The following is a 22,711-nucleotide window of genomic DNA, read 5'->3' as shown; positions in this document are numbered from 1 at the left end:
CAGGGGTTGAAGTAAAGACAGTTTAATAGGGAAAGCAAAAGCCGTGCACACGAGCAAAGCAAGACAAGGAATTCATTCCCCGCTCCCCATGGGCAGGCAGGTGTTCAGCCATCTCCAGGACAGCAGGGCTCCAGCACGCCTAACAGGGACTTGGGAAGACAAACGCCATCACACCGAACGTCCCCCCTTCCTTCTTCTTCCCCCAGCTTTATCTGCTGATCATGATGTCCTATGGTCTGGGATATCCCTTGGGTCAGTTGTCCCGGCTGTGTCCCCTCCCAACTCCTTGTGCCCCCCCAGCCTGCTCGCTGGTGGGGTGGGGGGAGAAGCAGAAAAGCCCTTGGCTCTGGGTGAGCACTGCTCAGCAGGAACGAAAACATCCCTGTGTTATCAGCACAGTTTCCAGCACAAATCCAAAGCATAGCCCCATAGTAGCTGCTATGAAGAAAATTAACTCTATCCCAGCCAAAACCAGCACACAGGTACATGGAAGGAAACTTCCCAAAGGGACCTGTAGGGTAGAGAAGCCTCCCTTTGAAAGGTAGCAGACTTCAGCTTTCAGTCAGCACGTTAACAAGGCAAATTCCCTGGCTCCTCCTGCCCTCTGCTCTTTCATATAATTCCCAGGCCAAGGCCCTGCTGGAAGCTTCTGTCCTACCAGACAGAGCAGCCTTGGGGGCAGCTGCACCCCCCCAGCCCAGCTGGGCACAGCCAGTCTCAGCTCATGGACTACGTTTCCTGCCTGGTGCATTCTTCTGCTCTTGGCCGATTCACCCCAGCTATTGCCAGGTTTCATTCCTTACTCCTAAAACATATTAGGAGCTAGAAAATTTATCTCAGCCTATATGGCTTAAAAATTCCAGGAGAAGGGGAAAGAAGTCTGTTGACAAGGGCCATCTGCATCAAACAGAAAACCTCCCACTCCAGCACCATGAAAGGGCCTGAACTTGGGAACTGCTTTCATTACCCAAAACACAAGTAACTTGGAAACCTCCATCTTATTGCTTTGTTCCTATACAATCTTTTTTAACATTAAAATATCCAATGACAAGAAAAAAAAAAACAGCTGAAAGATCCCATATATAACAAGGTGTCATCAGAAATGCCTGTTGGAGCATGGAAACCATAGAGCAAACAGGGTTTTAATTTGCCTGTGTACAGCAAAGCACTTGTTTGAGGTCATCTTTAGAGAGTATGTCATTTAAGGGGGAAAAAAAAAAAAAAAAAAAGGAAGAGGCTCTGATGAGACCAGCTATGCCTCTGTTTTGTCAAGGCAGGTCTTAGAGCATTCTGGACTTACACTCTTAGTCTGGCACTGACTTGTTCTGTGCTCATAGAGCAACCTTCTCTGTTTGGGTCAGGAAGGAAGGACTAAAGGATGGACAAAGGTCAAAGGCACATGGGAGAAAAGAGAGGATCTGAAGGAAGGGGAGGTTGAACACTGCAGAGGAAAGGGCAGGGACATAAAGAGGAAGAATAGGAAAATCAGAACTGAGTAGATGAATAAATGTAGTCTAATGGAAACAGCACAAGTCCTCTTATTCAATTATTTTGTGGTTTCAAAGGTCTGGTCTCTGAAGGTGAACAGAGAATTTTAGTATCTTCTTTATGCATACTCCAGTATTTCCTTGGTTATCTAGCATAAGAGAGTAGCTTTAGCACCCCCCCCCCCAGAAGCTGGATGCTCAAATGCCAACTAGCAGATAAGGAATGAACAGCCAAAGCTATAGCCAGCTGGAGGTCCTGCTTCACACAGGCAGTGAAAGCACACTGTGATCATGTGTTGGTGTTTAACTGCTCTCAGATGCCATCACATGTGACCCTTAAAAGTCGTTTAAATAACAATGATCTTCAAATTCTGCAGTCACCATTCTGCACTTCATTCATTTCCGTCTGTATTGCAGGTAATGATGGGTCAAATCTGTTGTTTAAAGACCCAGCATCTTTGAACACTGGTACAGCTAAAAGGCATGTTAGAACCTGGTGTGCATCTTGCCTATTCAAGTCATGCCCAAGCCACTCGCTGGTAAGTTAATGACATGCAGGTCATGTCCTGAATCAACTCAGTGCAGAAGAACCATATTTAAGGAATTTGTTTTGACAAACCAAAACAGCCAGCTCACTTTTTTTTTTTTTTAAAGTCAAGGGCAGAACTACCACTGACACCAGCCAAGACAGGAATTCTCTGACTCATCAAGGTTATATGATATATGCAGCTGCAGCATGCTGACCATGACTGGCCTGTCTACTGGCTCAGGAAACAATGCAGCCACATGAACAACCAGCAGTCCACGGGCATGCAACTTTTGGGGGGTAAAAAGCATATCAGAGAAAGTCCAGATAGGAGTTTTGTATTTTTTCCCCCAGCATACTTCATTGGCTGCTTGGTACAGTCAAAGCAGTGAAATAATTTCTCTGAACATCTGGATTTTTTGTGGTGTGGGGGGAATCAACAAAGACCTGGTCAGCCTCATTTCATTATTTGCGTTCGTGCCTGGCTGCTGCAGGATGTAACACCTCGCTTTGTCTGGAAAGTGAGCAAGCATTTGGAACACATTACTCACAGGCTGCAGCTCCTGGCAAAGTCACCTTCATGCCATGTAACTTGCAGGTAGGGAACACTGCACGGTGACTGCAGCTTACGAGGGCACTCTCCAAAACCACTTGCCCCAACTCCTGCAATATCCTGTCGATATCTACAGGGCCAGATCCTACTTGGGCATAAGTGGCTCATGAACTGTGCCCTGTTGCTTTTAAGAATGATAAGGGCCATTATGGCCTTGCGATTTGATTTTGATATCACAAAATGTGACAAAAGGCCAACTTTTCCCTCCTGAGGCTACTTTCTCCCTATGCTCCTCCTACAATCAAAGGAGCAGGAGGCTTCTGTAGATGGCTACTGAGAAGACCATCTCAGGCTCCTCTAGTATCCAGCTTAATGTGCAAATGCAATTAGTGTTCAAGCCACAACTACAGAGTGACCTTCCGGTGCCTTCTCCAAATGTTTCTCACTCCAGTAAGCTGTAATTCTGCTTCCATGAACTGGGTGGGCTATGGCAGGTTGTGCTTGATCAAATGATTTAAAGAAATAGCAGGAGGCGTGCAATAAGGACTTCCTCAGTGTGTAACTGAATGACTTGGCTGCATCATTCTCCCTCTCAGCTGTCACCTCTGGGCCTGCCCTGTAAAGAGCATCCCCTGCGCTTCAGCCAGCCATCAAGCTACAAAATTCTTAACTTAAATCAAAATCTACAGGAAATAAAAAATGAATATGATTTTTCATGCCAAACTTTCCAAGGTTCAGACAGGATTTCTCCTGGAACTCTGAGAAGACTAACCACAAGGAGACATAATTTGGTCTGTTCTACTATATCAATTCCGCAGGAACAAAAATTCAGGTAACAGAGCTCAGTGCAGTGATCAGTTTTATTTTGCAGGAATTCAAGTACAAATTCAGCTTTGCTCTTGTCAGATACAGCGTTAAAATTGGAAAGAATGAAAAAATCTGAAGCAGACACACTACACATTTCTTTTGTGGGTCATTTCTTGTGGAACATGTTGATTTCTTTCTTTCTGTTCCAGATCCAAAGGCAAGCCCTAGTCAGGCTGCCAGACTCACAATCCATGCATGCTCAAGATCTACCATTAGTGATTCTCCTGACAATATATCAGCTTACAAAAATGTTGGCTGCATTAACTAAAAGCTAAGTTGATGATTCCCCTCTTTGAAGAGAATATCATATTTCTCCACTTATTCTATCTTGTTAGGTACATAAAAGAGGTACTATTACTTACTTCCTAAAACAGCATCATAGAGTTTTCCAGTCCTCTTGACTCGAACCTCTCTGAAGCCAGCTGCCTCGAGGAGCTTGCTGTACTCTGCTGCTGTTCGCTCTTTTCCTTCTGTCTGGACTAACATATTCATTGAATACAGTTGGGTTTCTAAAGGCCCACTTTTATCTTCATTCAGAAGCGACTCAACCAGCAGCACTCCACCACCTGGTTGAATAAAGAGAAATAAAACACATGCTGAGCTCTGAGAAGACAAGGTATTTCTCAGCTGAGTTACTAGATCCTAACCTTTAGTTTCAGGAAGCAGCAGCCTCTATGTTAAGTCATATTTCTGCACCACAGAAGACAATGAAAGAGCAAAAGCATTGGAGCATGCCTCTGCTTGGCTACCTAGGTACTGATGTACCAGGGCTGAAGGGGATGCTATGGCTGGGATGGAAACTTCCCATTTCCCCCAGCTGAAATCCACGGGAGCTTACTGATTTTGCTAAGAACCCAACTCTGTAGGCAGTGTTTTCAAAGCTCCAAGGGTTCAATGTGATGCTCAATGGGGTTTTTACTATGATGTATACACCGGTCTTTCTAAACAATACCGAAAATCCCCAATCCTTACACCTAAATGCCTTGAAAGATGACTCCCTGTAGAGAAGGAGACTAAAACTGGAAGCCGGCTAAGGAGAACTTAAGACCAGGCCCTATTTGGCTCAGCTGCACATGGCTGGTTTAGGAAAGCAAAAGACTAAACCAAAAAACCCCTGCACTGAAACTGCCACCCAAATTGAGCAGAGACTGGTGTGCTTCATGTTACTGTCAGGCAAGGGTCTCCCTGCTCTTCAAGAGCTCACACCTACCAGGTCTGCAAGCCTTGTAGACTTTTGCCAGCAGCTGCCTGCATTTGTCATCATCCCAGTCATGCAGTATCTTGGATAAAATATACAGTTCAGCTTCTGGAATTGAATCATTAAAGAAGTCTCCTGTAAAGCAAGAATACGTGTATTACACAAAACCCCCAAAACACAGAGGGATGGGTTAAGCAAGAATTTTCAGTTCTGTCCTGTTCTAAAGACTCCGGGCTTGCCGTGTCCATCACCCACATCAGACAGCAACAGAGTTACCAGGTAAAAGTCCTCTGTGGCACTGTGTAGGGGATTTTGTTCTCGGTCAGTCTCAAGAAGGTCTGAAATGTTTAAAAGCAGCAGTTCATCTGAAACAGCCTTTGATGCACAGGAAAGCATTTGAGTTTAAGTTTTCTCCAATGACAAGAATTCAGATTCATAAAGTGTTAAGAGGAGACGGTTTGTCATGGTTTCTGTCATGGAAAAAAGGAAAGAATTCTCCCTTATCTAAGCAAATTTTCAAAGACCTTCAGTAATCACAGAGCTACATCATAAATCCATAAGGAAAAAATACACATCTCTCACCTCCTAGCAGTAGCTTCATCACCATGCCTTTTGTTCAGCACTTGGTGTACTGCATTCGTTTTTTTCTCTGCATCTTACTTTGTCATTTCTGCTCCCATTTCTTTGCACCACTGGCATACGTAACATTTCCTGTGTTTCACCATCTTTGTTTTTTATGTACTCCCTTCCTTCCTCAAGGCTTCTTTCCTCTCTCTGAGCTTCAAGCAATATTAAGTCATTTCAACACTTTGAAGGCTTTTGTAAACATTAAAAACTAGATCTCCCTACATGCATATTCATCATAGATAGTTCAAAGACCAAGCAAGATCTATGGACTGGGCAAGAGGAATATGGGCTAGCTCACCCGCATTCAAAGCCTGAAGTATCTTAGGATCTGAAAGGCAATCAATCATGACCCGAGGAGGAATACCCCTTGCTCAGAGCAGGCTTGGCAACCCACACATCTGCCAGGAGGTTTGCACAGGAGAAAAGGGAGTGTTGGGAAGATTTATAACATGGCATGGCAGTTTTTCAAAATTGCAGGACCCTTTTTTTGTTAAAGTACCCTTGTTCTGAAGAAATCAAATCGTTCTGTTCAGGAATAAAAAGCTTCTGGGCTGCTGAATACCCAAATCTTGTCTCTGATAGAAGGTAGTTGCAGATACACAACTGGGACAGCCCTGTGGTAGCAATGAACTGCAGACCCAGGCTGGGGTGGCTGCAGTCTGGGACACTCTGCCCACAGAAGGGGCAGCTGGAGACCTGAACCTCCAGTATGTACCTTTGAGCAGAGACAAGGGGCTCAGGAGCAACGGCTGTGACAACACTACACCGCCGTCCGCACCTACCTTCATGGAAAGCGATCCGATGCTCCTCAGGGGGAACAAATCGCTCTTTGGCCAGTTGCACGACCTTTGGCAGGTCATAAATTGTGACCATGGAATTTGGGTACAAAGAAACACACTCGCGGGCCAAAGCTCCTCCACCTCCTTTGGGGAAAGCAAAAGAAGGTCAGCGCTGACAGAAAACCAACCTGTTCAGCAACACCCCCTTGAAGTGATGCAGGCAACGATGCATTCAGCCTCGAAGGATCTGGCAAGGTACATTTGCTCCCCACGTGTTGCTGAAAGGGAAGGGGAGGGACAGGAGAGGCCACCATCTCTGTTTGCTCTGCAGAAAGCTCCAGGGCCCCCAGCATCCAGGCCTATGGGGTCAGCCCCAGCCCTTACAGCTCTTAGGCACCCCCCAGCCAGAGCCAGCTGTGGATGCTGGAAAGATGGGAAATGAAAACCAGAGCTGCTAAACCAGCTGTTGGAGAAGCAGTGATGGAGCCCACGAGGGAGCCTGATGGCTCCCATGAATCCTGGCAGCACTGGGACAGCAAGGTGCTGCAGGGTAAGAGGCTGCAGACAATATCTCAACGACACTGACCAAAGGGGAGCAGGGAAAGAGTCTGGCACCAGGAGAATGTATCAAACAAGGCAAGAAAAAATGCCAGACCTGTCACATACACAAGGGGATAAGCCACGACTCACACAAATGAGACTCTGAAGAGAAAAGCATTGAGCTTCCTAATGCTCTCACCACTCTCACATTTCTCTTTTTAACCCAACCAAGACAGTAAAACCCTCCCTTTATTGCTGAGATACGTCCTCCTTTCCATTGTTTTGCCCATCATATAACACAGCAGTTATTTTTCTCTTCAGAGCTTGTAAAAGACAACAGTTCAGAGGCTTGTTAAAGAAGATCTACTGAGGCTCACCTCCCAGGTCACAGATCTGCCTGAAGGGGGAAAGGTCAAATGCAGCAAGAACATCTCTGCCACATATACTCCATACTGAGTTCTGGCCAGCCATGAATTTCAGCATTTCTTCTTCTGATCTAGTAATGCAAACAGACACAGTGCATAGAAAAGGTAACTTAAAATATCCTTGGTGATTCCTATCATATAACTGTTACTACAAGTTTTATCTTAAACACTAATCTCTGTTTTTATTGACACAGAATACAGTCTCTTTGCATATAAATCTCCCTTAAATCTTACTGTAGCAGAAGGGTACAGCTATGCATTCATGTATTTAAATAGGGAATTAAGATTAGTGAAGTCCAACAGTGTGTTATGCTGCTAATTCTCAGGCTTCCAAGGGATTTTTTTTTTTCCTTCAACTACTATTGCTTCTGTGCTAGAGACTTGTGATATGTTTTTCAGAATAGGAAATTATATACTTCTATTCAAAATATCAGACAGTGTCTCAGTAATGGATACTGTTGAGAAAGGAAAATGCTGCATGATGGTTCTGATGAGTGGGATTCTCACATCATCATATTTAATTGTCCTGAGCCATAATTAAAAATATTAATTTTATCTACAATAGAAGAATAAATTTTCTATAAATATACTAATGATTACCTGTACATTGCTCCAAAAGGGTCTTTAGATAAAATGCCAAAAGCTCTTTCATATTGGTTTCTTCCTTCCCTAAAACAGTAGCCAAAAAAAGCATGAGTGTGGATTTGTTTTTCTTTTACCCCAAACACACCTCAGAGCTGTAGTTTCAGCTAGTTCATCACTGTGGAAGAGGTGCTCAGCTTTGTACAGAATATATGCTAGCCTGTTTGTAATGGCTGTAAAGGCACCCTCATTTGCCACCCCAAAATATGCTGATATATTTCTCAGCCTTTCACGAGAAGACTGGTTCTTTTCAAGGCCAGGTTGGATGGGGCTTTGAGCAACCTGGTCTGGTGGAAGGTGTCCCTGCCCATGGCGGGGGGGTTGGAACTAGATGATCTTTAAGGTCCTTTCCAACCCAAACCATTCTATGATTCTATGATTTATGGGAACACATCTCAGGTAAAGGTACAAGACTGGTGCAATCATCACCATCAAACACACCATGGTTGATCATCAGTTGCACAACTGGAACAAGTGAGACTCCCGCCCTATATTAAACTACTCCTATACACCTTTGCAACAGAACTATCCTTTGCATCGTTACTCATCATTTACTTTATTGATGCCTCCTCAAGTAAGAGCCACTGTAATGATCAAGTGCTTTCCTGAAGGGCAAACACACAGAAATCTGATTCCTAGATCATCTCTACTATCAGAAGGAAAAGGAAAACAAGAACACACACAAATAGAAAACAAGAAAAAACAAGAACACATATTGGCCGTGTTATCAGCCAAAATGATCTGTTGGTTTTTCTTTCTGAGAACCAGCCAGCATCTTCACTGTGCCCTTCCCCAGAAACACACCACTCAGAGCAGCTACACAGATGCCGCAAAGCAGTCTGCAACAGAGAGCACACAACACTCCTCCTTACCTCACAGCATCAGCCAGGTAGTGCCAGCACAAGTAGACTGTATTGGAATAATACATCATAATATGATACTGAGACTTGGGACTTGATTTTGTAAGGTAGATGTTGGAAATTTCTGTGTTTCTGTAGAGGGCTAAAGGGTGAAATAAATATATTTACCAACATATATGATACACCACCTTGCCAAGCCTATTGTTCAGCATGGCATTTATCACCAGAAGATGTCCATATGATGAAAGACACAACCACATTGCTTCTACAATCAATTCTTCCACTGCAATAAGCAGTGGGTGAGGGCTGCTGAAACGTGTGTTGCTGGGTTCAATGTGAGTAAACACTATCTACCTAGACTTACTCCAGCACCAAACATTTCTTTCAAGAACAGCAAGAGGAATGCCTTATGAGTGTCATCATTTACCTATAGGCTTCTGCTATCAGAGGAAGCTTTTAGTATGCTCTATTTAAATGAGAAGCCCTTGCAGACAAGTCTTTTTTCTGATCAACAAGGTCAGCAAGTGGGAGACAAGTCCTCAAATCAGCATGCCAACCACACCTACCGTCTCTCAGTTCACTAGGGCAGGACCTACTGCAGACAGATGAATGCCTAAAAGACTTACAGAAATCTCCCCCGCTTCCTCCAATGCATCTGCATTGGCATCACTCACCCAAGGGACTGGCATACAAAAGGAATATAAAAGATATATCCTGCTCTCCCTAAACTCATTGGGCAACTACTGTAAGCCCTAAAATAGGGCAAGACAACACAAGCCAGAGCAGGGGACACAACTTGCAAGACTCTGGCTAGTCCTGACCAGCTGTCTGATGGCCACAGATCCCTTCTGACCATGTGGACTCAACATGTCTGGTGCAAGGGCAAACTTACGTCACCTCTCAGTTCAGATCAGCAACCTAACAAAACACTTCACACAGTGGTAAAACCCCAAAGACAAACAAAACGTGTTTTTAAATCATGCTGTTGCTCATCCACCCTGACATTTTGTTTTAAGGTTTAAAATCATGCCCACACCTCAGAGGTTTCTTGAGACCAGCTCTGCAGAGACCCTGAGTATCTTCTCCAAGGTCACCTGAGGCTCTTGCACAAATAATTTTAGGAATATAGAGCCCTTCACCTGGGTTCTACTTTACAGATTGAATCATGCTGACATTTGCTGCTTCTCTTTCAGCTGAAGAGGGAACAGCATTCCCAAGTGATTCTCTCCTCCTTCCAGCTACAGTAACTGGCCTAACACTCGAAAACACCTCTTCCCACACACCTTGCCTCACTTTCAAAACCATCAGAGCTTTAAGTCTTTTAGTTTCTTCCCTTTCTTCCGCTTTTATTACCTCCTCCTTGTGTCAGCTCTACTGCCAAGAGCTTCAGTCCCACACAGGCATCCAGCAGTCTTTCCATCCCTGTGGTGCTGGTACCCAAGCGTGCAGCAATGGCATCTGAAGACAGAGGCTCTCCTGACTCCAGCAGAAGATCAAACACCCCCAACTCACAGGCAGTGAACATAACCTGAAGGTAAGGAAAGATGGGAGTGAGGGATCAGGTGAAAGCACCAAAGCCTTCTGCATTTCTAAAGCCGCTATGTTGAAGAAAATATACATATGATAATATTTTTTTCATGTAAAATCATATTTCATATAAACAAGTCCAATGATTAAACTGAAGTTTCTCTGAACACCGATAATACCATACAGTGCTTGTAGTGCACCTTTTTTCATTTCTTTTCCTTTTCTGTCAAAGCCAGCCAATGTTTTTGGCTCACAAAGGTTCACATTTAAAGACCAGTTTTGGGGTGCAAATGTTCCTGCCTCTTCCTTAGTTTCAGACCATATTCTCACAGTCTCTCTTGCTTTTTGCCTGGTGAGCACAAAAGCAAGATTCTGTGGTGGTGGGTTTTTCTGTTGTTTTTGTTCTTTAACTAAGGATCTAACATATGCTCCAGTGAAGCCTGAAGACTCTCCTGTGGCTTGCAGCAGAGGGGAATATCCTACCCTATTTTCAGGGACTGACATGCTTGACTACGGTGGTATCCCTGAGGCAGGGAGGTTCCTCTCAGCCAAAAGGACTGCCTCATTCAGGCCAGCAGAATTGCCCTGTCTTTTCATAAAGAAGGTGTGTAACATCTCCAGGAACAACCCTCAACCTTCACACAGACATACATAACCACACATAAGAAAAGCATCCTTCTTTAGCTGTACACAGTCAAGTTTACAAGTATTAGCCTATTTCTCTGGCCACACAAACACTCCTAAAACAGTAACAAAGGCATCAACTCAATTGACTGCCTGTATCTACAATGATTTGATAAAGTCCAAGGGAAGCTCATTTTACCCTCAGTAAGAACATGGTTTAACCTAAGTTGAGATCATTTCTCAAAAACATAGTACCAGTGTTAATTTGGAAAGCATTGGGCACTCCTCTTTCTCACCAAGCAAAAGGATTTTTCATTATCCATTTTTCCTCTCTTTAGTGTCAGCTCTGCCTTTCAGGAGCCTTAGGATGCAGCAGTATTTGTACAACCCAAAGAGCATTCCTTCCATTGCCATGTTGGCCAGAGGTGCAGCAAGGGACAATAGGAAAGGCAACTAAACAGTAAAAGGAAAAAATCTCCACTGCACTGGATATTATAATTTTATGCCCATGTGGTTACACACCTAGAAAGGCAAATAACATCAATAAACAATAAGGAAAGTGGAACTGCTAGTTCTACCTTTGTGCCTTAATCAAATGCTATCTGGAGAAACAGTCATTATACCAGACTCTTTCTTTCATTTGAAAAGAGGCAATACACAGAAATTCTCAAGCTCAGCCTTCTATATAATACATACAGACAAGCCATGGGAAAGGGAAGGAAATTCTTTGAGAAAATACTTGAAAAATCCTGTTCTTTGCATGATATGATGGGAGGAGAAAAAGGCAACTGAAGTCAGCTCTCCATGTCTCAAAGTCCAAAAATGAAAAGTGGAAAGAAATCCCACCACCGAAGGAACCTTCCACATTTGACACAGTCAGACAGCAAGACCTCAGTTAAAACTCCAGTGTTTTTTATAAAGCCTCATGCAGAGACAAGGTCTGCTCATCCAAGCCCCCAAAGGTCAGAGGGGTCTCAATAAATACTAAGTCTATCCTGAGGGGTCAGGTCACATTCAAACCTTTTTGCTTTTCAAATTTCAATCCTGCCTACATGAGCAGACAGGATGCTTTTGTATGAGATGTTTTTCATTTCAAAGACTTACATTCAGGACCTAAAGTGAGATCCTTAAATATTTCTGTCTGCATACTCTCAGACATCTATCCAAAACCGAGTTACATTTCTTACCTTTGAGACTAAAAATCCACTGTTGTATTGCAAGATGACTTGAGGATAGTCAAGGTCTTCTGTGGAATTCATTTTCTTTCTGGACCGAGGCACAGATTCTCTGGTCCTCTTAATTGAAATAAGCTTCTTTCCACCAGGCACAGAACACACCGGCTGATCCATTTAATCTTATTGCTTCTGAGAAACACACTGGTTACAAAACATGTTAGCGAAGTTATTTGGCTTCAATGTGGTTTTCTACCAGGTTCAGCTGTTTCTTCAGCTCCTCCATCATCAAGTACAAGGCTAAAGCAGCAGTGTGGATTAAAGCTTGTATTGTCAGTTCAGCAGTCGGTTAACACGCTGGTATTTCAGAAGTACTTGAAAGCTTGCAACAAGCAAAACAGAAATTGGTACAGAACAGCATCAAGAACCTGAAATCAGTGCGATGCACCAGAGTTCATAAGCCAGAGCGGAGTTTTACTTGGGGCTTGTTCAAAACCAGCTCTTTTCCATTGGGCTGGCTTTTTGGTGCTGGAAGACTTCCCAAGAATAGAAATCCTTAGATACGTCAGTCAGCCCAATGACATGACCTCAGAGGAAAGACAACAATTTGGCAACACAATTTTTCAAGTGAGATGTGGACATTCCAAGGGGTTTGAGGGTGAAGGAGTATCAGCTCAGCTCAAAGCGTTCAAGACATACTCCTAGCCAAGCCTGGCATCTCCCATGGCTCTAATTCCGCTCACCCTTCACTCAGGCGTATGCACAGCACTTACCTTCACCATGCTGAAACAGAGACTTGTTCAGCCTCGGGCTCCAGGTCATGTACCCAGGGCTTCAGGCCTTACCCATGCAAGGAAAATGACTGCCATAACTACTACATAGCAGGGAAGATCTGCCAAGGAAATAATCTGAGGGCAGAGTCCACACAAGGAGCTGACGGAGAAGAAAACATTCCACCAGAGCCTATGTCTGGAATAATTTCCACCCAGCTGTGGAAAACCTGGGTGTGCTTCCCTGGCCTGGTTTGCAAGCCCTGCCCATGGAAAGGATAAAAGAAACACCGGGGAGCAGCCAGAGTGGAGATGAGACTTGCTGTGATGGGCACAGGTCCAGGTGAGCCTGTGGCTGGCAGTGGGGTACACCCCATCCCTAAGTGCAGAAGCAACCAGTCTGAAGAGAAGCTGGAAGCCTCTGTTTGTTGTGCTGCTTTGTCACAGTGACTGGTTTGCTCTGACAATGATCACTCAGATGAAGTCTACAAGGAAAAAAAATCTACTCTTGTTCCTTTTCTGTATTTTGCAGGTCCCCCCACATACCAGCTTAGAAAGCAATGCCTGTTTGATAGCAGCACCACAGCAGGGGTGTCCTACGTGTGCTTTGCCATGTTTTAGCAGAGCAGGGTGCTGACAAATGACAAATTGTTCCACACTTTCCAGCTGGCTGCCACAGTCTTCCTCCCCTTCTCTGCAAAACTAAGCAGGGGCATGCAGAATATCCTTGGGAAGAAACAATTAAATGACTGCAAAGTGCCAGATGTGGCATGGATTTCAACTTTACGCAGAACATACTTCATAGGTCTTTCATCAGAAAATTAAAAACCTGGATTACTTTCCTGAAACCTCTCTGCCCCACTGTCTATTGCTCCAGCCTGTAAACGCCTGCCATCTTGCCTTTTTGGGCAGACGCTGCAACTCTTAGGTGAGAAAAGACCCTTTCCATCAAGGAAAGACTGACAGTTTTCATATCACACATTTAGTGACCCTTCAGGTAACAACATTAAATGAGACCTGACTTAGGTAATACAGTAATGGCAAAATGTTACAAAATGGCATTTTTTCCAGTGGTAGCTTTCTCCATGCTTCAGCAATTAAGTTAATGGGCAAAATGTGAGCAATACAGTGATCAACATGCAGCTCAACTTTTTGTGTACCTTAGGTTGGCAGATGTTTAAAGACAGCACTTCACAACTTTGTCCCAATACAACATTTTAATGTTCTCTTCCTTTCCTAGGAAGTAGGGTTATATTTATATGCTGCTGCTGCTGAAGGTTAGTTCTGTGCTCCTCTTTAGAACCTGTCTCATTTTAGAAGAAACAGGCCAGTATAAGTTTTCCACATGTTCCTTCTGACCATTTTGTGGATGCAGTGAAACTTTCTCAACTGTAAGGTCCCACTGTATAATCCTTCTGTGAATCTGTATCTTGCATTCAGATCCTAACGCTTCAGCCAAAAGATGCTGTATTTCTTCTAGCCAGAAGTGAAATAGCAATCTACTTTAAGAGTTAGTTGTTAAAGTTACTAAGCAGATGTCACAGTTATCAGCCTTTTTCCCCCTCTGTACACCAACTCAGAAACAGTACCTGTTTCCCAGGTTCTAACACCACAGGGTCTCCTGTGTTACCAGATTACTAAGTCTGAACATTCAACAGTTTGGTGTTTGCTGTAACTTTTGTAATACTTAGATCTCCTCATCCTGGCCAACATAGCCTGTAAATATAGTGCTATTGTCTTGCTAGTGCACCAGACTTCAATGTTCAGTACAGGTTAGACACTAATATTCTGTTTATTTTGTACTGTGGAAGCTGGAGATCGTAACACACCTCTCTGCCAGAGTGACTGTGAATCTGTGCAGCTTGCATTTAGCAAGACACCATTTCTCTGAAGGAAAGGCCTGGACAACAGGTTTCAAGAACACCACTACATTCATAATGGACATCTTCCCCTGCTATCCCCACCTCATGGAGAGCGCACAAGCTCAGTTTCTATTTAGGAACTTCCATCTGCACATGTGCTAAGTGTGATTCTGCAGAGTTCATTCACTTGCCCAAATCTAGACTAATTCTTAGTAAACATGCTACAGCTTTTTCAGTTCCTCAGATCCATTCCAAAAACACTTCTATGGGAAAAGAAAGCTCAAAACCTTCTCAATCTATCCATGTGGATAACCAGGTCAACTTTTTTCCCTCAATAGCTTTCCCTCTCCAAAGAAAATGGAGAAATAAACTGTACATAGATAAACATCACTAGCCAAAGATAAATTTGTTAGCCAAAAGATCGGAAAGGTTTAGGAACACAAAAGATTTCTCTGCTAAAGCCCAATTCTGCCTACCTGCTTGGTAGAGAGAAAAAAATTGGTGCAATTTTGCCCAAACAGATTTCCCATTCCTGGCATCCTAACAGCTATTCAGATCCAGGCCATCAGCCACACTGGAAGCAAATCCTTGCCACACTGAAAGCAAATCCTTGCCACACTGAAGTATACGTTTCTCTTCCATCGAGCTAAACAAAACAACCCTAGGAAAAGCTAGCTGCTGCTCAACAGCTTACAGACCACTTTCCTCAAACAACTCAGCCACAGATTGGTAATCAGCTATTACAGTAACATTTAGTACAGTTGCGTTAAAGATTCACAAGTACGAAAATGCTCAACCCTTGATTCTTGTAGTTTTGACTAAATAACAGACAGTTATGTGCACAACTGTAGACTAGCATGTCCTAACAGGCCATAAATTCACTTCGCTTAAGACAAAGATATAGGGTACAAGAGGCTCTGGTAATAAAATAACCACACAGTTAATTAAACCCACTCAAAGTACTTTTTCAATTACTACTAAATCTGTCTATTGAGGACACCAGATGTGATTGTCTAATGGGATTACCACCAGTAGCAAGATGTAGGGGAGGAGGGTTGCAGATAACCCGCACCAGATCGATGCAAAGCCACACACACTGTGTTGCTGTTTCCAAGTAAATTCTTAGTGAGGCTTAACGTCTAAGCTCCTTTTAAGTTACAAACGCATTCATGAAGATGAAATTGCAATGGGTTGCTTTCTCTGAAAACCCCATCAAGGTTTTTGTCATAGCACTCATACCACGCACAGGCTAAAGCTGTTACTTTACCTCCATGGTTCTATTTTGGTGATTAATTTTTCTTTGCCTAAATGACTTGCTACAGAAAAATACTACACAAAAAATAATTACGTCATTTTTGCATAACATTTGAAACTAAGAAATTATCTGTGAACAAAGCACATTTAGTAGAATGAATGTGTCTGACAGTAAGAAATGGCAGATGACACCTTTCACACACACAACCATCCTTATAAGCAACAACTATAAATCTCAGGGATGTGACTACAATAATGAGTTTCAGTAATGCCAGTACAGAAACAATTCTGCCTCACTATCATTATTAAGCCTCAAGTATGTCCAGCTTATATCAAATGGCCTGGAAGTGCACCAAGATAAAACATTTTGTGCCCTATTTTTTAAGAATCCTAAAAAGCCAAGATAATCCATATCATACCTTTTCTTTGAAACAGAACATCCATTTTTAACAAAATGCTCATTTTCTTCTTTATAACTTCCAATTCTTCTCATGTGTTACAATAGATGCATTTCCCTAGTAACATGACTATTGCTTCTGTCAGTTTTTGACACCAACTAATTTTTTCCTGTTTACATCACATATACTGCTGGCAGACATTTGGAGTGGGCAGGAAATACTGTATACCCAGCTCATTCTCTAAGCAAACCCTCCCTTCTCCTCAGTTTTCCTTATAGAAAAAACTCTGAGAATGTCTTTTACAGTCCACCACAAGCAATCCAGAGTTGTTCTTGGTTTACCTTCCTTGACTGCAAATAATCTCTCAACAAATAATTCAACCAAATAATCATTAAGATCTCTGTCAGAGGAAGGTCCCAGCAGATAAGAAGCATATCTCCCTGAGGACAGACAGGTTCACTAGCTAAAAACGGTAGAGGCTGAAACGTTAGAGAGAGAGATGCAAAAAGAAAACCAAGACAGAGAGCAGCTGGGACAGGCTTTCATGTCAGAAGTGACTCGTGCTCTGTCAAGCATCACAAAGGCAATCAGCAGACACAAAACTGCCTTGCACAGGCCATTTTACACTTGCTAATCTGATAATCCTCTCCTCCACTTCTTCAAACAGGAAGCTTCAGAAAGAAGTGTTCCCCTGGCTTGGCATGGGCAAGTACCCCTGAAGTCCTCTTACCTGGTGGCTCATCTTGAATGTTTTTTACAGCCTTATGCTGTTTGCAAGTGTGCTGGTTTTGGCTGGGATAGAGTTTGTTTTCTTCATAGTAGCTAGTACGGGGCCATGATTTGGATTTGTACTGGAAACTGTGTTGATAACCCAGGGATGTTTTCGTTCCTGCTAAGCAGTGCTCACCCAGAGCCAAGGGCTTTTCTGCTTCTCCCCCCACCCCACCAGCGAGGAGGCTGGGGGGGCACAAGGAGTTGGGAGGGGGCACAGCCGGGACAGCTGACCCCGACTGACCCAAGGGATATCCCAGACCATAGGACGTCATGATCAGCAGATAAAGCTGAAGGGGGAAGACAGAGGAAGGGGGGGACGTTCGGAGTGATGGCGTTTGTCTTCCCAAGTCACCATTCTGCGTGCTGGAGCCCTGCTGTCCTGGAGATGGCTGAATACCTGCCTGCCCGTGGGAAGTGGTGAGTGAATTCCTTGGTTTGCTTTGTTTGTGTGCATGGCTTTTGCTTTCCCTATTAAACTGTCTTTATCTCAACCCACAAGTTTTCTCACTTTTACCCTTCCAATTCTCTCCCCATCCCATTGAGGGGGAGTGAGCAAGTGGCTGCATGAGGCTTCAGTTGCCAGCTGGAGGTGAACCACGACAGCAAGCCATGTCAGGTGCAGCAAGGAGAAGAAAGACTTTGCCAGCCCTTCCCTTTTCCAGTTAAGGTAGAAAGTAACAGACACCAGCTAGGCAATTCCCCAGAGCACTTACAGACACATGTCCAGGATCATATGCAAAAACTGCAGGGAAGACCTTGTCTGACAGTGATCAATTCTTGTTCCAATACTTTGCAGGCAGGCTGAGCCTGCTATCCGGGAATGACTGTGGTGCTACCACACCATTATCCCTTCATGTTGTCCCACAAATAGTCCAGTTTCAAGGACAGCACTGCTGGGCATGCCATCCAGAGCAGGTAGAGCTCCCCTCGCAGGTGCCACAGTGCACATGTGACTAGATGAGGTATCAATTAGAAAACAATTCCAATCAGCCTTAGCCCTTCAAAAGTTTTATATTCTACGACTATAGCAAAACATTTGTTTGAGCTAATCTGTAATATTTTTTTTTGTGAGGCAGCAGGAGATGTATTCAGGGGATGCAGCATGTGAGGGCGAACCAGACCAAATTCATTTTCTGTGCTGTGATTAAAGAAGAAAGGATGGTGGTGCATACCATTTCAAACAAGCCTCAAGAGCCTGGTAACAGATTAAGTATTAAAAAACGAAAGATGTACACTTTTAACAACAATAATACTTACACATGTAGGAGCGTAAGACACTAGAGGAATCCATTCTGCACAGCCAGTTCTGAAGGATCAACTGCTGCTTTATACAAACACTAGAGACAACCTTGCAAATTTATTGTGAGGCAACTCACATGTAAAGAGTACATAGAATGTATTAGAATGTAAAGATACATTCTGCAAATAACTCATCTATTGGGCTGGGGAAGGGCCAGATCAACAGAATGCAACATAAGCTTAATGCAATAGGTACTGTATCCAGGTCATAACCAAACTTCAAAGGTAGGATACCAGATCAAAACACACGCAATACGTATGTTTCCTCTTCATTATAATACAAACCCCTTAACTTGTATAGCAATACAAGATATCAGTGGTCAAGTTTGCTCACTCATTTATGAATTAAGGCATCTGCCAAACTAGTTGGTTTAATTGCTGTCTTACACAGAATCTAACAACATCTCCACCTGTGCTATGAAACATGAGCAGCTGCAATAGTCTGTAACACAATCCTATACATGTTTAAGAACTGCCCTAAAGCTGACACTGGTGCAATGTCCAGGTAGCATGGATCAGTGATCAACTCTCATTAGTTTGTGTTTATAGCCTTGCAGTCCCTGGTACAGTCCTGCACTCACAATTTTGGGAGCCACTGCAAAAATTCCCATTTTCTCTAACAGCTTTCAAGATGATGCTTCCAGATAACATATCAAATGTTTTTTTATATGCATACCTAATCATGCATATGCCCTTATTCTAGGTCATTGACTAGATTACTCTACAAAGGCAGAGTCAATTAGAAAAAAACCCAGGGATATAGTCACAGCTTTGGTAACCACTTCTTATTAATATCAATTACTTCTGGCGATATGATTCATACATTATCAAAATTACTTTACCACAGCAGGCAGTAAGTAGATGGAAAGCACAACAATCCTATAGAAGGGCTTGGCCTTGCCCTTGTGGAGATGCTGTTGTTTCTGTTGAATAAGCTGCTTCCTGAGCCACCTCGTGCAGGCTGAGGCCAGGAGATAAAAAGGAAATCACAGGCCAAAAGGCTGGTAAGTGCAGAGGCTTATCAGCCCTCAGATAGAAAGAGGAGACATTCTTCTCTAATGATCAGAATGGGACTATGTGGTAACACTGACCATAGCAACAGAACTTGGATTTCTTATCCTTTTGAGGCTCATGTTCTTCTTTGCTTACCAAGGGCTGCAGGAAGACTACTCCTGGCTGCCCATGCCTTGGTGAGGCAACAGCACATGCAGGGACAGCACGCACCAGCTCCTGTACAGCACAGGGAGGCTCAGGGGCTTTGGCCCACAATCTTCCCACCCCCTTCAGCTCAGACCTTGCTGCAAGCAGTCTGTGATAAGCAGGGCCCTCATCCTCAAACAGGAAGAGGTCACACATTGCCTTGTACCATTAGATGATTAATATACTTCTGAACCCTACACATCCTCAAGAGGAAGGTGGGCTCCCACTGGCTCGATCCTATCCTCCTGGCACCTCTATGAGGACAAAAGGGAGACATTGTGTTCTGCGGTGACAGATGTGAAATCTCTCCTGGAACTGAGTGCAAGAAGAGAGGTGCATCCTCACAACTGAGAAAACTCTCTTCCTGTCTCATCGTGTGACTTAAGACTCAGGAACAGAGGTACAATATCAGAAGAAACCCTGAGCATCTCTTGGGACTCAGTAAGCGGAATAGGGCTCAGAAGTCTCTCACTGCTGCCAAGGCTTTCCAGCAGGTATGAACACAGTGCTGTACTGTGGAGCTGCCTGATCCATGGCTTGATGGGATTTACACCCCATAGTTACACCACGCCAGTCTTGCTCACCGAGGAAATTTTTCACCTACTGAAGGAGAAAAAAAACATACCAGTAAAAAGTGAACCTGAGCTTTCCCCAGCAGCAAAGGCTGATCTTAAAGTAAGCTTAAAATTGACAAGTATGGCTGCCTGACACAGAGCAATAGGTTGGGAACTATCTGAGTTCTTGGCTTTGCAATGGCATAGGAAGAGCTCCAGAGTTTGAAAGCAGGGCAGAAAAATGAAGTCAAATGCATGGGATAAGCTCAACACTTCTGGAGGAATTACTTGTACTGACGTCTTCCATCATCTTCAAGGATTTCTTTCCCCATCTCTACCCTATATCCCTGGGGCTGCCATGCATTCAGTCAAGATGAAAGCTGACATCCAGGCTCCAACTTTTCAAACGGTAGTCTAATGGAGAAGAAACAAAGACTTACAGTCTTGCTCACCCAGATCCTTGATGTTCTGATAAGAACTGTGAATAAATCTATATTCCTGCTTACAACCCAGGGGAACGAAGCCACCAAAACAAAACCAAACCCTGAATATTGACAGACAAATGGGGTAAGATATGTAACTTTGACACAACAGGACATAAGTAACATGCAACTCATGACAAGCACAGGCAAAGAGAGTCAGGTTACCACTGGTACATAATCCTCACTGATCAGTTTCAGAAGTAAATAGGCAGATAACTTTGCAGACATTCTCACTGGATTGGATTTGTAGCAGCTAAGGGTCTGAAAGTAGAGACAGCATAGTAGCCAAGTCAGACTCTATCCAATACTCAGCCATACCAACATAAATCCAATGTTTCAGAAGTATTTATTAGTTTGGTATGTCTTTGATAAGTATTAGTTGCTAAATCCTATACTCTTCAGTTTCCTTAACATTTATATCAGAGCTTGTGACTACAGTGTGATTTAAGCACTGTGAATTTAATAATTAAACAAGAACAGGAGTGTGGATTATTGGAACTCCTTCATTAATTAGACCAGAGTTTGTTGATCAAAGTTTGAAGCCCATTTCAAAAAGACGTTGCTTTAAAGCAGCTAAAACAGCAAAGGATAGACATTAAATACTTATCTTTTCATATGAATTCAAGGTCACTCAACAGACATACACTGAAATGGAAGAAAAAAACCAGATAATTTTATCTGCTTTTAGACAGCTCCTGCTCCAGTCTTGCAAATCCAAGCAATCAGGTAAGATTTAAGCAATCAGCATCACAACATTCTTCCAGAGTAGGGAAAAATATCAGTAACTTCAGTACTTCGGCTTCTAGAAGCCATTATAAAGCCTGCTGGTATCCTAGATTCTGTCATTTGAAACACTAAGGCCGCTAAAAGACACTTGGTAGAAATGTACTGACTTTATAATCAATACAGAAGAAAGAGCAATTGTTTACTATCAGAAGTTATGTTCTTTAAGTTATTGCACCAGCGAGGTTTTTGCAGTAGTAGAAGCACATACCTCAGGCATAATAAAAACCTGAATAAATGGTATTGGGCATGGCATAATTTATATTTGTGACCTTATTAAAAGATTACAGTTTCAACTCTTTTCAGGTTTCCTTGCAGTTCAAAGCCCATCATCAATGAAGACCACAAGCAAACTGATGCCCAGCCAGTCTTGGAGCAATGGCTACCTTGGAAAGACAAAAGCCCCCATTTTTATTGTTGAGCATGATGTTATATGGCACAGGATATCCCTTTGATCAGCTGGGGTCGGCTGTTCCAGCTGTGTCCCCTCCCAACCTCAGCTTACCCATTCAGGAGGGTGTGCACAAAATGGGAAATGGAGAAGGCCTTGACAATGTACAAGCACTGCTCTGCAATAGGTAAAGCACTGGTGTGTTATCAATGCTGTTTGTCACAAATCCAAAACACAGCACCGTATCGGTAGCTATGAACAAAATTAACTCCATCACAACCGGACCTAGTACAAAGACACATGATGAAATACCCATTTCAGAGGATTCAGCACTGAAAACATTTTGGAGAGCTTTGGTGCAAAACACATACCTGAAGTAACAATACTGCTAAGTGTTAGACTAGATTGAACTCTGCACCGAGCAGTTACTGGGCAACTTTAGGTACTTGGAGTTTTAAGAAGTTTTGATTGGGTTCAGCTGGCTGACTGAAAGAGGACTTCTTCCACATTCCCTCTGCATTTTGGAAAGTAAGCATTTGCAAGTAGCATCAAAAGCACTTTCAGGCTTTTCCTCCTGAAGCTGCTGTGAAAAGAGGAAATAATACAAGCACTATAAACAACTGAGTTACTTTACGTTACTGCACTTTTAGGACATTGTATGAAGCCAGTGCTGGATAGGTGCGTTAAGCTCACTGATTATCAAAGCCTTACAGCTTAACATCCTTCTGACAATTATCTTCTCTGGCCTCCAAAATTGCCCTAAACATCAGGGGAGCTTATGGAATTTAATAACTTCAGGGTGGGATATGAAACCTGCTCTTGGTACCTTCTCTGAAGAAAACAACCCTATCAAGCAGTCTTTTTTCATACCAACTAACAGTATCTGTTGGATTCTTCCAGTATGACTCCAACACTTTTTGGTGACTATCACTGCTTTAACTGCTTCCACTCTTGACAATTACACTGCATTCATAGCTTGATGACTTCCTGAAAGTAGCATTATAAACTAGCATCTCCCCAATTACTTACATAGTACATCATCAAGACCCCCACTCAACATATCAATCCCAGTGGAAATCCACAGTAGAAATATACTGCAGAGATACTAGTAAGAATC

General features: G+C 43.2%; 2 protein-coding genes across 4 annotated transcripts in view; both read right to left on the bottom strand.

Annotated features, from left to right (window-relative positions):
* Window positions 1-3,414: 3,414 nt before the first annotated feature.
* ASMT (acetylserotonin O-methyltransferase) overlaps window positions 3,415-22,711 on the bottom strand; it is a 21,226-nt gene continuing 1,929 nt past the window's right edge. The window contains exons 2-9 of the mRNA XM_075057568.1: window positions 11,843-12,031; window positions 9,858-10,032; window positions 8,517-8,646; window positions 7,603-7,671; window positions 6,955-7,073; window positions 6,041-6,181; window positions 4,644-4,766; window positions 3,415-3,999 (exon numbers count right to left, since the gene is read on the bottom strand). Of these exons, the coding sequence (XP_074913669.1) occupies window positions 3,788-3,999; window positions 4,644-4,766; window positions 6,041-6,181; window positions 6,955-7,073; window positions 7,603-7,671; window positions 8,517-8,646; window positions 9,858-10,032; window positions 11,843-12,004 (1,131 nt within the window). The 5' untranslated portion in view covers window positions 12,005-12,031 and the 3' untranslated portion in view covers window positions 3,415-3,787. The remainder of the gene's footprint in view (window positions 4,000-4,643; window positions 4,767-6,040; window positions 6,182-6,954; window positions 7,074-7,602; window positions 7,672-8,516; window positions 8,647-9,857; window positions 10,033-11,842; window positions 12,032-22,711) is intronic.
* The window catches only part of AKAP17A (A-kinase anchoring protein 17A), a 20,241-nt gene continuing 9,581 nt past the window's right edge, over window positions 12,052-22,711 (bottom strand). Inside the window, exons 6-7 of one of the 3 annotated variants that reach the window (XR_012654419.1) lie at window positions 21,966-22,177; window positions 12,052-21,065 (exon numbers count right to left, since the gene is read on the bottom strand). Coding sequence is in view for 2 of the 3 variants with exons in the window: in XM_075057565.1 (XP_074913666.1) it covers window positions 22,155-22,177 (23 nt within the window). In the remaining variant the exon portion in view is untranslated. Of the gene's footprint in view, window positions 22,178-22,711 lie in introns of all 3 variants that reach the window. The other 2 variants (XM_075057565.1, XM_075057567.1) reach the window with 2 other exon arrangements.

The sequence above is a fragment of the Buteo buteo genome, chromosome 25 (assembly GCF_964188355.1).
Source record: "Buteo buteo chromosome 25, bButBut1.hap1.1, whole genome shotgun sequence".
Classification (NCBI taxonomy): Eukaryota; Metazoa; Chordata; class Aves; order Accipitriformes; family Accipitridae; genus Buteo; species Buteo buteo.
Note: the sequence above shows the minus strand (reverse complement) of the source record. Positions and strands in the feature narration are given on the sequence as shown.